At 36.6% G+C, this 17,943-nt stretch overlaps 1 protein-coding gene across 2 annotated transcripts in view; it reads right to left on the reverse strand.

The window, feature by feature from the left end:
- PIK3C3 (phosphatidylinositol 3-kinase catalytic subunit type 3) overlaps positions 1-17,943 on the reverse strand; it is a 138,595-nt gene that overhangs the window by 108,009 nt on the left and 12,643 nt on the right. For both annotated transcript variants that reach the window (XM_059139218.1, XM_059139217.1), the window contains exon 4: positions 17,578-17,707. In XM_059139218.1, coding sequence (XP_058995201.1) covers positions 17,578-17,707 — 130 coding nt within the window. The remainder of the gene's footprint in view (positions 1-17,577; positions 17,708-17,943) is intronic.

Consider the following 17,943-nt stretch of genomic DNA (forward strand, 5'->3'; position numbering starts at 1 on the left):
CTTTCTTTAAAATCTTGGGACTTGATATCTTCTAAGAGACCAAAATACACCCAAAATCAAGTGGGTGGCTCTGTTCTATTCACCAGTCTAATATATATATATATGTGTGTGTGTGTGTGTGTGTGTGTGTGTATATTTTTTTAATTTAAAAAAATTTTTTTTAAACTTCTTTTTACTCCCTTTCTTCTCCCCCCGATTTGGGGTCTCTTCTGATTTGGTTAGCATACATTTTTCTGGGGTTTTTGCCACCCTGATAGTATTTTATTTTCTCATTCATATATTCTTATCTGGATGAAATGACATGGCAGAAAAACTCACCACAGAAAAAAGAACAAGAGGCAGTACCAAAGGCTAGGGGCATAATCAATATGGACATTAGTAAAATGTCAGATTCAGAGTTCAGAATGATGATTCTCAGGGTGCTAGCTGGGCTCGAAAAAGGCAAGGAAGATATGAGAGAAATTCTGTCTGGATAAATAAAAGCCCTTTCTGGAGAAATAGAAGAACTAAAATCTAACCAAGCTGAAATCAAAAAAGCTATTAACGAGGTGCAATAAAAAATGGAGGCTCTTACTGCTAGGATAAACGAGGCAGAAGAGAGAATTAGTGACATAGAAGACCAAATGATGAAGAATAAAGAAGCTGAAAAAAGAGAGACAAACAACTACTGGACCACGAGGAGAGAATTCAAAAGAAAAGTGATACCGTAAGATGAAACAATATTAGAATATACAGGATTCCAGAAGAAGAAAGAGAAGAGGGCAGAAGGTATATTGGAGAGAATTATTGTAGATAATCTCCCTAATATGGCAAAGGGAACAAGCATCAAAATCCAAGAGGCAGACAGAACTCCCCTCAAAAGAAATAAAAATAGGTCCACTCCCTATCATCAAATAGTAGAACTTATAAGTCTTAGTAATGAAGAGAAAATCCTAAAAGCAGGCCAGAACATGAAGTCTCTAACATACAATGGTAAAAATATTAGATTGGCAGCAGATTTATCAACAGAGACCTGGCAGGCCAGAGCACTAAATAAAAAAACATGCAGCCAAAAATACTATATCCAGCTAAGCTATCATTGAAAATAAAAGGAGAGATAAAAAGCTTCCAGGACAATCAAAAACTAAAAGAGGTTGTAAACCTCAAGCTAGCCCTACAAGAAATATTGAAAGGGGTCCTCTAAGAAAAGAGAGCATCTAAAACTAGTAGACCAGAAAGAAACAGAGACAATAAAAAGTAACAGTCACCTTACAGGCAATATAATGGCATTAAATTCATATCTTTCGATAGTTACCCTGAATGAAAAATGGGCTAAATGCCCCAATCAGAAGACAAAGGGTATCAGAATGGATAAAAAAACAAAATCCATCAATATGCTATCTACAAGGAACTCATTTTAGTCCCAAAGACACCTCCAGATTTGAAGTGAGGGAGTGGAAAACAATTTACCATGCTAATGGACATCAAAAGAAAGCTGGGGTGACAATCCTCATATCAGATAAATTAGATTTTAAGCCAAAGACTATAATAAGAGATAAGGAAGGACACTATATCATACTTAAAGGGTCGGTCCAACAAGAAGATCTGTTTTAAATATCTATGCAACATGGGAGCAGGCAACTATATAAACCAATTAATAACAAAATCAAAGAAACACATAGTCAATAATACAATAATAGTAGGAGACTTTAACACCCCCCTTACTGAAATGCACAGAAAATCCAAGCAAAAGATAACAAGGAAATAAAGACCTTAAATGACACACTGGACTAAACAGACATCAAAGAAATATTCAGAACATCCATCCCAAAGCAACAGAATACACATTCTCTAGTGCACATGGAACATTCTACAGGAGAGATCACATCCTGGGTCACAAATCAGGTCTCAAGCTGTATCAAAAGATTGGGATCGGGGTGCCTGGGTGGCTCAGTGGGTTAAGCCGCTGCCTTCAGCTCAGGTCATGATCTCAGGGTCCTGGGATCGAGTCCTGCATTGGGCTCTCTGCTCAGCAGGGAGTCTGCTTCCTCCTCTCTCTCTCTGCCTGCCTGTCTGCCTGCTTGTGATCTCTGTCTGTCAAATAAATAAATAAAATCTTTAAAAAAAAAAAAAAAAAAAGATTGGGATCATTACCTGCATATTTTCAGACCACAATGCTCTGAAGCTAGAACTCAATCACAAGAGGAAAGTTGGAAAGAACCCAAATACATGGAGGCCAAAGAGCGTCCTATTAAAGAATGAATGGGTCAACCAGGAAATTTGAGAAGAATTGAAAAAAATCATGTGAACAAATGACAATGAAAACACAATGGTTCAAAATCTTTGTGGCACAGCAAATGTAGTCCTGAGAGGAAAGTATATAGCAATACAAGCCTTTCTCAAGAAATAAGAAAGGTCTCAAGCACAGAACCTAACCCTATACCTAAAGGAGTTGGAGAAAGAACAGCAAAGAAAGCCTAAACCCAGCAGGAGAAGAGAAATAAGAAATAGCAGAGCAGAAATCAATGAAATAGAAACAAAAAAACAGTAGAACAAATCAACAAAAGTAGGAGATGGTTCTTTTGAAAGAATTAATAAGATCGATAAACCCCTGGCCAGACTTATCAAAAAGAAAATGGAAAGGACCCATATAAATAAATCCATGAATGAAAGAAGAGAGATCACAACCAACACAAAATACAAACAATTATAAGAACATATTATGAGCAACTACATGCCAGCAAATTTGACAATCTGGAAGAAACAGATGCATTCCTAGAGACTATAAACTACCAAAACTAAACTAGGAAGAAATAGAAATCCTGAACAGACCCATAACCAGTAAGGAGATTGAAGCAGTCATCAAAAATCTCCCAACAATCAAGAGCCCAAGGCCAGACAGCTTTCCAGGGGAATTCTACTAAGCATTTAAAGAAGAATTAATTCCCATTCTCCTGAAACTGTTCCAAAAATAAAAATAGAAGGAACACTTCCAAACTCATTTTATAAGGCCAACATGACCGTGATCCCAAAACCAGAAAAAGACACCATCAAAAAAGAGAATTACAGACCAATATCTCTAATGAACACAGATGCGAAAATTCTCACCAAAATACTAGCCAATAGGATTCAACAGTTCATTAAAAGGATTATTCACCATGACCAAAGGGATTATTCCAGAGCTGCAAGATTGATTTGACATCCACAAATAAATCAATGTGATACAATACTTCAATAAAAGAAAGAACAAGAACCATATGATACTCTCAACAGATGCTGAAAAAGCATTTGACAAAGTACAGCATCCTTTCCTGATCAAAACTCTTCAAAGTGTAGGGATAAAGGGTACATACCTCAATATCATCAAAGCCATCTATGAAAAACCCACCGCAAATATCATTCTCAACGGAGAAAAACTGAGAGCTTTTCCACTAAGGTAAGGAACATGGCAGGGATGTCCATTATCACCACTGCTATTCAATATAGTACTAGAAGTCATAGCCTCAGCAGTCAGACAGCAAAAAGAAATTAAAGGCATCCAAACAGGCACAGAAGTCAAACTATCACTCTTTGTAGACGATATAATAATTTATGTGGAAAACCCAAAAGACTCCACTCCAAATCTGCTAGAACTTATACAGGAATTCAGTAAAGTGTCAGGATATAAAATCAATGCACAGAAATCAGTTGCATTTCTATACACTAATAACAAGAGATAAAAAAGAGAAATTAAGTATCCCATTTATAATTACACCCAAAACTATAGGATACCTAGGAATAAACCTAACTAAAGAGGCAAAGTATCTGTACTCAGAAAGCTATAAAATACTCATGGAAGAAACTGAGGAGGACACAAAGAAATGGAAAACTGCTCATGGATTGGAAGAACAAATATTGTGAAAAGGTCTATGCTACCTAAAGCAATATACATGTTTAATGCAATCCCTATCAAAATCAGATCAATTTTTTTTTTCAAAGAAATGGAACAAATAATCCTAAAATTTATACTAAACCAGAAAAGACCTCGAATAGCCAGAGGAATCTTGAAAAAGAAAGCCAATGTTGGGGGCACCTGGGTGGCTCAGTGGGTTAAAGCCTCTGCCTTCAGCTCAGGTCATGATCTCAGGGTCCTGGGATGGAGCCCCGCATCGGGCTCTCTGCTCAGCAGAGAGCCTGCTTCCTCCTCTCTCTCTGCCTGCCTCTCTGCCTACTTGTGATCTCTGTCTGTCAAATAAATAAATAAAATCTCTAAAAAAAAAAAAAAAAGAAAGAAAAAGAAAAGAAAAGAAAGCCAAAGTTGGTGGCATCGCAATTCCAGACTTCAGGCTCTATTACAAAGCTGTCATCATCAAGACAGTATGGTACTGGCACAAAAACCATACACATGCATCAGTGGAACAGAACAGAGAGCCCAGAATTAGACCCTCAACTCTATGGTTGACAAAGCAGGAAAGAATATCCAATGGAAAAAAGACAGTCTCTCCAACCAATGGTGTTGGGAAAACTGGACAGGCACATGCAGAAAAATGAAACTGGACCATTTCCTTACACTGCACACAAAAATAGACTCAAAATAGATGAAAGACCTCAATGTGAGAAAGGAATCCATCAAAATCCTGGAGAACACAGGCAGCAACATCTTCGACCTCAGCCACAGCAATTTCTTCCTAAAAACATCGCCAAAGGTAAGACAAGCAAGGGCAAAATGAACTATTGGGACTTCATCAAAATAAAAAGCTTTTGCACAGCAAAGGAAAGAGCCAACAAAAACAAGAGACAACTGACAGAATGGGAGAAGGTATTTGCAAAGGATGCATCAGATAAAGAACTAGTATCCCGAATCTATAAAGAACTTATCAAACTCAACACCCAAAGTAGAAATAATCCAATCAAAAAACGGGCAGAGAACATGAACAGACATTTCTGCAAAGAAGACATCTAAATGGCCAAGACACATGAAAAAGTGCTCCACATCATTCGGCATCAGGGAAATACAAATCAAAACCACAATGAGATACCACCTCACACCAATCAGAATGGCTAAAATTAACAAGTCAGGAAATGACAGATGCTGGTGAGGATGCGGAGAAAGGGGAACCCTCCTACACTATTGGTGGGAATGCAAGCTGGTGCAGCCACTCTGGAAAACAGCATGAAGTTCCTCAAAAAGTTGAAAATAGAGCTACCCTAGGACCCAGCAATCGCACTACTGGATATTTACCCTAAAGATACAAATGCAGGGATCCAAAGGGGCACATGCACCCAAATGTTTATAGCAACAATGTCCACAATAGCCAAACTATGGAAGGAACCAAGATGTCCATCAACAGATGAATGGATAAAGAAGATGTGGTATAGGGGCGCCTGGGTGGCTCAGTGGATTAAGCCGCTGCCTTCGGCTCAGGTCATGATCTCAGGGTCCTGGGATCGAGTCCCGCATCGGGCTCTCTGCTCAGCAGGGAGCCTGCTTCCCTCTCTCTCTCTCTGCCTGCCTCTCCATCTACTTGTGATTTCTCTCTGTCAAATAAATAAATAAAATCTTTAAAAAAAAAAAAAAAAAAAAAAAAAAAAAAAAAAAGAAGATGTGGTATATATATACAATGGAATACTATGCAGCCATCAAAAGAAATGAAATCTTGCCATTTGCAACAACATGGATGGAACTAGAGGGTATTACACTGAGCAAAATAAGCCAATCAGAGAAAGAAAATTATCATATGATCTCTCTGATATAAGGAATTTGAGAAGCAGGGAGGGGGGTCATTGGGAGTAGGAAAGGAAAAAAAAATGAAACAAGATGGGATCAAGAGGGAGAAAAACCATAAGAGACTCGTAATCTCACAAAACAAATTGAGGGTTGCCGGGGGGAGGGGGGGAGGGAGAGGGTTTTGGGGTTATGGACATTGGGGAGGGTATGTGCTGTTGAGTGCTATGAAATGTGTAAGCCTGATGATTCACAGACCTGCACCCCTGGGGCTAATACATTATATGTTAATAAAAATAAAAATTAGGAAAAAAAAGATGCTATATGAAGTTATTTCACCTCATAATAAAAACTCAAAAAATACCTATCTGATTAATTTGAGCTACTAAAATGGAAACCAGGCACCAATATAATTTTCTCTCTCAAATTGTTTCTTCCAAAAGCCTTTCAACTAGGGCCAACTAAAAAACTGTATAAATTTAAAACTACCATTTTTTAATATGTGGTTACTAAAAGCTCTTATATAGAGGGATTTATAGGCTTTATGTATCAAACCTTACTCATGTCAAGAAACCTTAAGAGGAGAGTTACATGATAAATGGATTTTCCTTTCAAAAAAGTAGCTATAGAATACATGATGCTTGGGCCAGATATATATATACTCTCTTAGGGAAACTAAGGGGGGAAAAAATGGCAAAGTTGTATTTTTTTTTCCAGCTGCTGGAATATTAAATGAAAAAAACCAAGTCCACCTGTCACCAGAAAGAGAACTTTCAGATTCACAAAGCCTATGTGAAAGTCCAAAATTTCTCTCTTGAAACGTATGTGAGAATATTGACCAATAAAAGTACTTGCTACTACCACACACAAGACTATTTTTCTCCAGCATGACTATGTAAGTGCTGTTTAATTCAACTATTTCATTATCTTCTTCCTCTAAATTCCCTCAAGTTAAAGGCCAAAACATAACTCTTTCAAATATAACACTTCCCTGAGCCTAGACAGGAATTGAGCAAAATTAATAAATATTCATTGAACAGAATAGCATTATAGGTCAGCTAATGCATTCACATGATGCACTATGGCTCATAAATTTCTATTGTTAAAATGTATAATTCTTCAATAAATGTAAGACAATGAGTCCTATTTGTATCAAATTAAATACAAGCTATACAGTAATTTATAATTCAAGACCAAATATAGTTGTATTTAAAAATTCACTTAAACTACTAAGAAGAAAAAAGGAGCTGTGTGTGTGTGTGTGTTAGAGTCTTTGTTACATACGCATATGTATTTAATTCTTAGGAAGCACAGGAGTGTCTATCCTCCTGATTAATGAAGTCTTAGCTACAAATCTTCAATTTCACTTTGAAACTTTACATGTAAATCTTACTCAGGAAGAGTGGCTTTTGTATCATAAAAGTTTCATTCAGTTAAACTTCTCAGAGATTAATCCAGTCTTAAAAGCATGTTACTTCCTATTTTTCTGGAAGAAACTATAGCTGTAAAGACAGACAACAGATTTATAGAACATCAATCAATATTCTTTTAGGGCTCAATCTTAACACTGACAAAAACTAATTTAGTCTATTTGCTACCAATGCTTTCAAGACAAATCTAAAAGCTTTGACAGTATTAGACAACAGTAAGCAAACCAAAGTGATTGATAAAGAAGATTCTACCATGTATCATTAGGAATAAATGTATAAGAGATTCCCAAATCCTTCTTTTATGACAAAAAAGAATTGCAAGAGAGAATCAAATCAAATAAGCTATGTTTATAAAAGTTACACCTATTATTTATATAAAAACCTATAGCTAAGAGGAATTTTTGATGATGTCAGTGGTGCCACTGAACAAGTTTCATAGCCTTGAATAATTTCAGCAGCTGTCATCATAATTCTATTTATTACTGTCATTTACAAAAGATCTGAGGAAGGAATAAACCAAAGTGAGATGCTTCTGCCTAACTCAAATTTTATAGCAGGATTCTGTTCTTTCATTTTTTTTTTTTTTAAAGATTTTATTTATTTACTTGAGAGAGAGACAGTGAGAGAGAGCATGAACGAGGAGAAGGTCAGAGAGAGAAGCAGACTCCCCATGGAGCTGGGAGTCCGATGCGGGACTCGATCCCGGGACTCCAGGATCATGACCTGAGCCGAAGGCAGTCGTCCAACCAACTGAGCCACCCAGGCATCCCTGTTCTTTCATTTTTAAAGTAACAAATCTCTCCATTAACACTTTTGACCACTGTTTTCCTTCCCCAAAATGTAGATATTTAAAAAACAGGAGTTTTTTTTTTTGTTGTTGTTGTTCCTGGTTTCTTGTCACTAAAATGCATTATTACGGCAAACAAAAAATGTAAGTGGGTGTCTTATTTTTTGAGAGCATGACATCACTTCTACTATACTCATTAATTTGTTTTTCATTGTGATGATAATAATAATAGTAACAATAATTTCATTTTTATGATTCCTATAACAGAGTCCAACTAATCACTTTACCAATGAAAAATATCCACAAATACAGAAATAGCTGGTTATGCAATGAGCCACTGTGACAGCTATAATCTGGAGTTTTGATGGCCAGTCTTTCTACCCAGTTATAATATATCTCATTACTATTTAAATCTTCCACCAGTTTTGATAGTTCTATTAATTTTAAAAGTATAAAATAAAAGATAATGCCTTCATTTTTCAAAATACCTCTTTGGATAATTTCATGTTTCTCAGATGTCTAAAACCTAACCAGAAAATACCATTATGCAAAGTTCACATTTAAGTCACCAGTTTGATAACGGGTCCTAGAATTTATAACCAGAAATGATGTCCAGCGTATAATAAAACTCATTTCTTTAATCATATTTCTAAAAACCAAAACACTTGCCAATCTTAGTTTTCCAATATAGGTTCTCTATAGCTAACATCAAGAGCAGATAAGCAAGTAACACTGGGTTTGAGTTCCAATTTCAATAATGTGAAAGACTAAGATAAAGTGAAAATCCTCAATTTCACTCCTAAATTTCTACCCTAAAGAAATCACTTGTGGGCATAAGGTAGAATATGAAATAGCATTCACTTCAGCCCTGTAAGTAATACAAAAAACTGAAATTGCTGGGAGAACAAATAAACTAATCTACTTATCCAATGGAATACTATACAGTAGTTTAAATGAAAGCACTCAAGCAAAGCACTGCATATACTGACATGGATAAATCTCAAGAAAAACATTAAGTTTAAAATGTAAATTACAAAACAAAAAAAATGAGGGAAGTTTTAACAAATATCTATATTTTTTTAAATTTTTTAAGATTTTATTTGTTTATTTGAGAGAGAGCACAAGCTAGATGGGGAGAGGTGGAGGGAGAAGCAGACTCCGCACTGAGCAGGGACCCTGCCCCTAACGCAGGGCTCGACTCCAGGACCCTGGGTTCATGACCTGAGCTGAAGGCAGACACTTAACCAACTGAGCCATCCAGGTGCCCCTTAAATCTTTTCTAAAATAATGTGAAACAAGGCAAAATGTTAAATGTTCAATCTTAACAATGAATACATAGATGTCTATTACATTATTTTATGTGTTGAATTTATAAAAAAATTTAAAACTTGGAGCACCAAGTTTTCCCTGGTCAGTGGAAAGGCTGCTTTTCCCTCTCCCACTCCACCTGCTTGTGTTCCCTCTCTCGCTCTCTGTCAAATAAACAAATAAAATCTTTTTAAAAATGTAAAAACTTAACAGTACACATAATTTTAAAACCCAGGCATTTAACTTGCAAGGACTGGAAAAACTGAATGAGGCTACAGTCTGTGTGTACCTTCTCACTATCTCCTCTCACCAGTCTTGAGGTTCAACTACCGCTTAACTTATTTAGTTAACTCCCTTGGGCTGAAGAACACTCTGATGAGGAAGATAGAACAAATTCAATTGGGTTATCTCACATAGACCCCCTTCTTCCATATGATTTTAATGCTTCCAAAATCAAATAAAATTTATACTTAAAATATAAATATTCTGGGGCACCTGAGTGGCTTGCCTTTCTCCACTCTTGTTGAAACTGTTTTCTCAGAGTCCAAGACTAACCCCAAATTCAATCCATTATTCCATTCCTTGGCTATAACTGCAATCTTGATGTATAATGTGATATCCTTAGTTTTTTTCCCGAAGTTCCTATTTTCTCCCTTTCACCAACTGGTTCCTTCATACTGGCTATAATTTAGTGCTAGAGTAGCCATACTTTGTTTCCTTAACCTTCTAAAAAATTACCCTGTGATCAAGCAATTTGACAAAAGCCTGGGCTGAACAAATGAGACTTCATTGCCACTAATTTTCTAGCTGCATCATTTTTTGTGATCACACAAAGAAACTACCAACACCTTCCCTTCCACAGCTCTAAAATATTTCCACAATTTTATCAGCATCTGTTTTCCTCTTTTATCTTTAGCAAAGGATTCTCACATCCAGTTGTACCATGAAGTTCCTACCATATTGTTTCTTTGAATAACACATACCCTCTTTCACTGTTACATTTCTTTTCCTCCTAAACCCTAGTCATTTGACGTCTGTGGGTGAAAGAAATCTTAAGAGTGACTGTTATTTATTGCTTTTAACCTATGCATTGGTGACAACTAAAGCCACAAGTATTGTTTATAACTCGGGGTGCCCGGGTGGCTCAGTCAGTTAAGAATCAGACTCTTGATTTTGGCTCAGGTCACGATCTTGGGGACACAGGATTAAGCTCTACATGGGGCTCTGCACTCAGTGAAGTCTGCTTACCACCCTCCCTCTGCTCCTCCCCTCACTTACTCTTTCGAGTTCCAAAATAAATTTGTTTCTAACTTCATTCATAGCACATGTTTGCAAAGGTACTCACTGGCCATGGGCAAATCCTTATTTACTAAGTTGCCAGGCACCATTTATTATGCCCTACATGTGGACCTCAGGTATATACGTGTGGTTTCAAGCTCCCTCTGCCTTTTCCCCTACTTTCAATTTTTATCTCCCTGATAAGAAAACATATTCCCCATACAAACAAATCCTTCACAAGCCTTAAATCTTAAAAAAAAAAAAAAAAAGTCAGATACTTATCTTCAGAAAAACATTTACATGAAGAATTTAAAGACCTGAATTTAGGTCCTGGTTCAATTTACCAAGCATGATACCTTAAATGAATCATTTAGCTTCTCTAAGCTTCCATTTTCTCAGGAGTTTAAAAGCAATGTATGTTACAAGTCCAATCATTACACTCATAAAATCAAATGAAAGCACATAAGTAATAACAACAGCTAACATTTGTTAGTGCTCAGTGATGTCTAGCAATATCAAATCCTTTAAATAGTTTATCTCATTTATATTTAGTCTTCACAATAACTCAAAAAAGTAGATGTTAGCTATTCTTACTATTGTACAGATGAAAATTTCATGGCTTAGAAAAAGTTAAGTAGCTAATCTAAGATCACAACAAGAGACAACTGAAATCTAAATGAAAATCCATATTCAAAGTCATGATTTTAATTACTGCTCCATTTTAGTCCTCAATCTACACTAAAAGGCTTTATAGGTATTAAAACACTTTATACATGCAAGGTGATTATCATTATTAGTATTATTATTACTCATAATGGCATTAATAGTAACAACAGCATCGACTTAGTAATACCTTTTTTTTGTCTCCAACTTACAGAAGTATGCCTTCAATAGAGCAGGTGATGGTGGTGGAGACAAAGAGGGATAATAAACAGTGTTGGGTGACTACACTTATCACGGTGAGCATTTCATAAAGCATATAAATGTCAAATCACAATGTTGCACACCTGAAACCAATATAATATTGCATGTCAACTAAAATTTTTACTTATGAATGTTCCCGAATTTTATTTTGCCAAGTAAAGTCATTTTTTTAAGTGCTACTATCAAACGAGACATTTTAATACTCAAAAACACCAAAAGAACACAATCTTAGAATAAAGTCCTTTATATTGAATAAATTTTTATGAAAACATTAAAAAGAGGACTTTTGCACATATTTAACATAAAAACCCCCTCTAATTAATGTCTCTAGACTAGTACCCGTTCAATGTAATCCATTCAATGTAAAATATTTTCTTTCAAGGACAAATGTTTCAGCAGGTCAAAGAGTACTATAAATAGCCTCAATCCCACTTCACAAAATTATGTCATGAGAAAATTTCCTGTTACCTTAATCTCAATTTTAAAGGATCATTTTGTAACCATGATAGTATGTCAGTGTTTATTCATTCCATAGATAGAGTGTAGGCAGCATATTCAAGTAATCCTGTAACTAAAAAGATTCAAGAGAGAAGGTCCTTTTAAGATTCCCCCAAACTGAAATTACTCACGGCAGTTTCTAGTTCCTTTAGGCTAGCTCCTTCATGGCTCACTAAGAAATAACAATCTCCTGAAGACTAATTTAATTTTCAAGGTGCCTTAAAAAAACACATCCTGGGTAGCAGACACAAGTAATATAGTTACCAGAAAGATAATAATATGGTTACTAACCCATTACTAATTAGTAAATTGGCATTCTAGACCAGTGCTGTCCAACAGACCATTTGGCAATAATGGAAATACTCTGTATCTGTACTGACCAATAGCTGCTGGCCACATGTGGCAAAGGAGCATTTGAAATGTGATTACAGTAACAAAGCAACTGAATTTTTAACCTTATTTAATTCTAATTAACTTAAATTGCCACATGCGAATTATGGCTATTATTTTGGTCAGTACAGCTCTAGATTATAAATAACCCTTCAAATCGATTGGCATAAGCCTATTCTCAAGACACTAATTATTCCTCAATGAACTAAAAACACCCAGTTTCTATTGCTATAAACCTTAAGTCTGGACCCTGGACCCAGAGACCCAGATTGATCCCATGCAGACAATATGAGGGTCAGCCTGAAACTTCACCTCATCTTACCACAACTTCACTATCGCAGTGCTCACCTACATACTCAACTTGCCCCAACCTATCTGTGTCACACAGACCACAAAGCATTTTTCATCTAGTCGTTATTTTCTCTTTGCCTCCTCTTAATCAAATTGACAGAAACTAAAGCACATTCCAAAGGCATCAGGCAGAGCTGCTAAAATGAAAAGGAGACAGTGGAGAAGCATGCTTTTGCACTAACCTTTCATGTCTAAAGACATGGATTCAAATATAAATCAAACACTGAAGCTTGGTAGTCACATCCAAAACCCCAGGTGGATATGCATCCTAGTCATAAAACTCTTACAATATGACAAGCTGAAAAACGGAACAGATGGGAACAATGGGCAAATTTGCTCAAGTAAGGCCCACAATCATTAAAAGGCTGGGTCATGGACAATGAAAGGAGAGTAAATGCTCCAGAGGTCTGGCCTTTGATTATTGTCACAAATCAATTCAAACAGAAAGATACTATACTTGTAAATATTAATTAGGAAAATTTAGAGCTGGGTTAAAAAAAAGATAATGAGGAAGAACTGGGTGGGGGGGTGAGTCTATTTTAATGCACTCATTTCTTCCTATCCCCTACTAGTCTAAGAAATCTAACCTAGAAAAAATGAGAACCAAACTGAAGACTGCCCCATTTTGTTTCCTTTTCTCACATTCCTTTACTCGAATGAAAACTAGGTATAATGTAAAATCATCACAGAGGTTAATTCCACTAAAATCCTGCTGAAAGGATTTGACTTTTAAAAATATTCAATGTAGAAATCAGGCTTTTAAACTTCAGTTATTCATACTGCAGTTGTAATTCAAGCTTCATAGCTGAACAAGCAATAAGTCAGAGGAAGAACAGTTAGTCCAGCTTGAGTTTGAAGTTCTTTGCTTAATAATTATCTAACGCCATCTTTCCACAAGCCATTTAAATAGTTCATCTTCATTTCACAGTCCTCTTGTCCCATTATCCCCAGGCAGCCAAGACTAAAGCACTTCTGTAACTGAATAAACTTTCTTACACAGCAGTTTGAAAATTGTCACTATGCTATTTATTTTGGCTCATGGGTACAATGCATGGTAACTACGCTTTGCTATTATTAAGATTTATGTATACCTTTCCACTCTGAGTCCAACTGCCTTCTCAACAATTAGAAACAAGCATAGTAAATTCACTGGCTGGAAAATCAAAGTACAAGAAATAAACTATTCAGTTCTAACCACTTCAGCCTCTTCTCATTTATTTCCTTAAAATGGTAGTGTTAGAAATAAGAATATTGTTAATCTAAAATCTGTTCCTTGGGGCATCTGGGTGGCTTGGTCTTTAAGCGTCTGCCTTTGGCTCAGGTCATGATCCCATGATCCCAGAGTCCTGCATCAGGCTCCCTTCTCAGCGGGAAGCCTGCTTTTCCCTCTTACACTCCCACTGCTTGTGTTCCCTCTCTCACTGTGTCACTGTCAAATAAATAAATAAAATCTTTTTAAAAATATATAAATAGGGACGCCTGGATGGCTCAGTTGGTTAAGCAGTAGCCTTTGGCTCAGGTCATGATCCCAGCATCCTGGGATCGAGTCCCCCATCGGGCTCCTTGCTCAGCAGGGAGCCTGCTTCTCCCTCTGCCTCTGCCTGCCACTCTGTCTGCCTGTGCGCTCACGCGCTCTCTCTCTCTGACAAATAAATAAATAAATAATATTTTAAAAAATAAATAAATAAAATAGATAGAAAAAAATCTGTTTCTTTTGTATAAAAATGGAAACAAAAGGACACACATTCTTTCCTGGTTTTTTAAAAATGTATTGTACCAGAGACAATTTCAAAGTGTTTTGAGGAAAAGAATCACAATCTAACTGAACAAACTTTTTAATGTGGAACCAGAAAAATGAGAGTGGAAGGAAAATGAGAGGAAAAGAGAGCTACTATGGCACAATCTAGGAACAAAGCAAATATGGAGTATAATTTTAAGTTCAGACATAACAAGTATCAAAGTATACTTTTCCTGGTATAAGGCAAGGGAAACAGACTCAGGAAGCTAGTCTGAAAACCTAAACTAAAGAAGCAGGTACTAATCAAACAACAACAACAAAATCAGATTTAAGAGCAGAGCCACATCATTCACACTAGGTAGGTCCTGAGTAATGCTTTACTCTAAGCATACAGATTGCAGGAAAAAAGGAATGACGTGAATACAGCACATTCACAACTGCAAATATATAATTACATGTTTATTCTCTACTAAGGTGATTACTATAAAATCCTGGTAGATATATAAAACTGCTATTCCAGTACCTTTCTTTTCTTTAAGATTTATTTTTTTTAAAGATTTTATTCATTTATTTGACAGACAGAGATCACAAGTAGGCAGAAAGGCAGGCAGAGAGAGAGGAGGAAGCAGGCTCCCTGAGGAGCAGAGAGCCCAACGTGGGGCTCGATCCCAGGACCCTGGAATTATGACCTGAGCCAAAGGCAGAGGCTTTAACCCACTGAGCCACCCAGGCGCCTCAAGACTTATTTATTTGAGAGAGAAAAAAGAGAAAAGGTGTGCACATGAGCAGGGGGAGGACAGAGGGAGAGAAAGAAGCCTCAAGCAGACTCCCCAGTCAGTGCAAAGCCCAACACAGGGCTCCATCCCAGGACCCCAAGATCAAGACCTGACCAGAAATCGAGAGGCAGATGCCTAACCAACTGAGCCACCCTGCTGCCCACCATTTCAGTACTTTGAAAATAACTGAATATGAATAGCTACACAGGACCCAGAAATCATCCATTCTAAACTTCTGACTTTACAGGCTCAGAAATTATTTTCTGCGATTCAACAAGATGGCCAAGTCTCTGACTCATACTACAGTGCTCTTCTCACTGAAAAGTGCTTCCAAGTACCCAAACTTCCAATATCATTTTTTAAAACACATTCTTCCTCTACAGCAGCAGGGATAGAACAGGTTTTGAAACCTCACACAGCATGACCAACTGCTATACAGAAAAGAATGAGGCACATAGCCTCAAAAAAGCTGTTAAGATGCTCATTCTCATTAATTTTTATTCCCATTTCAAAGGCTTATAAACCAATGAATAAAGACTTATTTGAAAACTGTTAACATACTCTGAGAAATACAGACAACATATATATGTTAGTATCTCTTAAAAAATTAGGACCCAACTTGCCATATTCTTTAATATAAAGAACTGAGACTGCAGACGATTCCTACCAATTGACAAATATGTTAAGAAAGCTTCTTCCTGATACCTCATTTAGCTCTGCATATGCAGAGACATCATTCCTAGAGCTGCAAATGTGCACTAATGACTAATGACCAAATGTGCACTAATGAACCTTGATGAACACATGAAAAGCTTGAGAACTTTCCTATATCCCATGTAAGAACGTAAACAAAATCTCAGGAGTAACTATACTGAAAATAGATTTTATTTATGTAATTATGAAGGGGAAGTTGACAACAGTAATTTGTTTAGAAAGCTTATGAGGAAACTATGGCATCATTTTTCCATAAAAGAGCAATACGAAAAGACTGAGAATGAACTTGACAATAAAAAATTTGTGTTGAAAAAAAAAAGCCAAGCTAATGCAAGTAATTATTCTTTATAATTAAGATTTCTCCTATATGTAGGTTGAGGCAACAAGCTATAAAATACTTAGCATCAAAACTTTCTCCAGGGGCGCCTGGGTGGCTCAGTGGGTTAAGCCGCTGCCTTCGGCTCAGGTTATGATCTCAGGGTCCTGGGATCGAGCCCCGCGTCGGGCTCTTTGCTCAGCAGGGAGCCTGCTTCCCTATCTCTCTCTCTCTGCCTGCCTCTCCAACTACTTGTAATTTCTCTCTGTCAAATTAATAAATAAAATCTTTAAAAAAAAAAAAAAAAAAAAACTTTCTCCAGGCATTAAAGAGTCATCCATACAAATAAGACTGCAAAGGAAATTTACATCAAGAATTAAAAGAGTCTCTTAAAAGAATCATAAAAGGATCTTTACACAGTATCTGACATAGTGTTTTGTGAACAAATATTCACAAAATAAGTTATAGTGTTGTGATTTAAGCACAGAATTGAATCTAGTTTTTCTTTTCTCCTAAATGAAAACACTACAATAAAACAATTTTTAAATAAAAAGGTAACAATTCAGTCTGCTTAAAAAAAAAAAAAGTGAGGGAAGTATGAGAACAATTGAGATTGAAGAATAACATAAGCTGGTGATATATTGCTACTTCCAAGCAACATAAGAATGTCTAGCATGTAACACTTGCATCTTTAAGACTATGTCACCAAAAAAAGGAGGCAGTCATCTTGAAAGTATCACCAAAAACTCTATGTTCTCAAATCTGGCAGAATTATAAACACAAAAGGCCACATATTGTATAATTCCATCTGTATGAAATGTCCAGAATAGGAACATCCACAGAGACAGAAAGTAGATTAATAGTTGCCAGGCCAGGGGCCGGAGAGCAGAGGGAAAGGGGACTGACCACTAATAGGTAGAGTGTACAGTGACATTTTTGATGAAAATGTTCTAAAATTCAATAGCGGCATGACTACACAATTCAACATTTAGTGAATTTACTAAAAAACCACCGAACTGTACACTTTCCAAGAGTGAATTTTACGGTATGTGAATTATCATTCCAATTAAATTATTATTAAAAAATTAAATTTAGGATGGCTGGGTGGCTCAGATGGTTAAGCCTTCAGCTCAGGTCATGATCCCAGAGTTCCAGGATCGAGACCCGCATCAGGCCCCCAGCTCCATGAGGAGTCTGCTTCTCCCTCTGACCTTCTCCCCCCTCATGGTCACTCTCTCTCTCTCTCTCTCTCATAGAGAAATAAAATCTTAGAAAAAAATAAAAATTTAAGTCAAAAGAATGGTCTGACAATTCATAATGTCAATTTCTATTACAGCAGGCATCACTCAGAGCTTTCCACCTGTTTCAATAGTTTCTTTTTTACCTTGGCAAGGCGACTCATCTGATCTTCAGAAAGAGTACTGCTTGTTCTGCCAGGAGTTTTTGTGGGTTCTGATCCATCTGCTTCTACATTAGGCCAGACTTTCAAGTCATGCATCCCTTGGCGAAACATGCTAGGTGAAAAGAGAATGTTCAGGGTAGAAGTAAATTAATGCAGTTCATTATAGGACATTTCAGTTCCCAAACAGAGAGAATTCCACAAAGGAAAATACATATCTCTCTTGCCAACCTTGAAGCCTCCAGTGGGTTGTAAAGCAATTAATTAAGTAACTAAAATCCATGTAACACTTTTTTACAAGGTATTCTTTGCTCCTCCACATAGAACTGTTACAGAAATTCTAAAGGTAGA

The sequence above is a fragment of the Mustela lutreola genome, chromosome 11 (genome assembly GCF_030435805.1).
Source record: "Mustela lutreola isolate mMusLut2 chromosome 11, mMusLut2.pri, whole genome shotgun sequence".
In the NCBI taxonomy this organism is placed as follows: Eukaryota; Metazoa; Chordata; class Mammalia; order Carnivora; family Mustelidae; genus Mustela; species Mustela lutreola.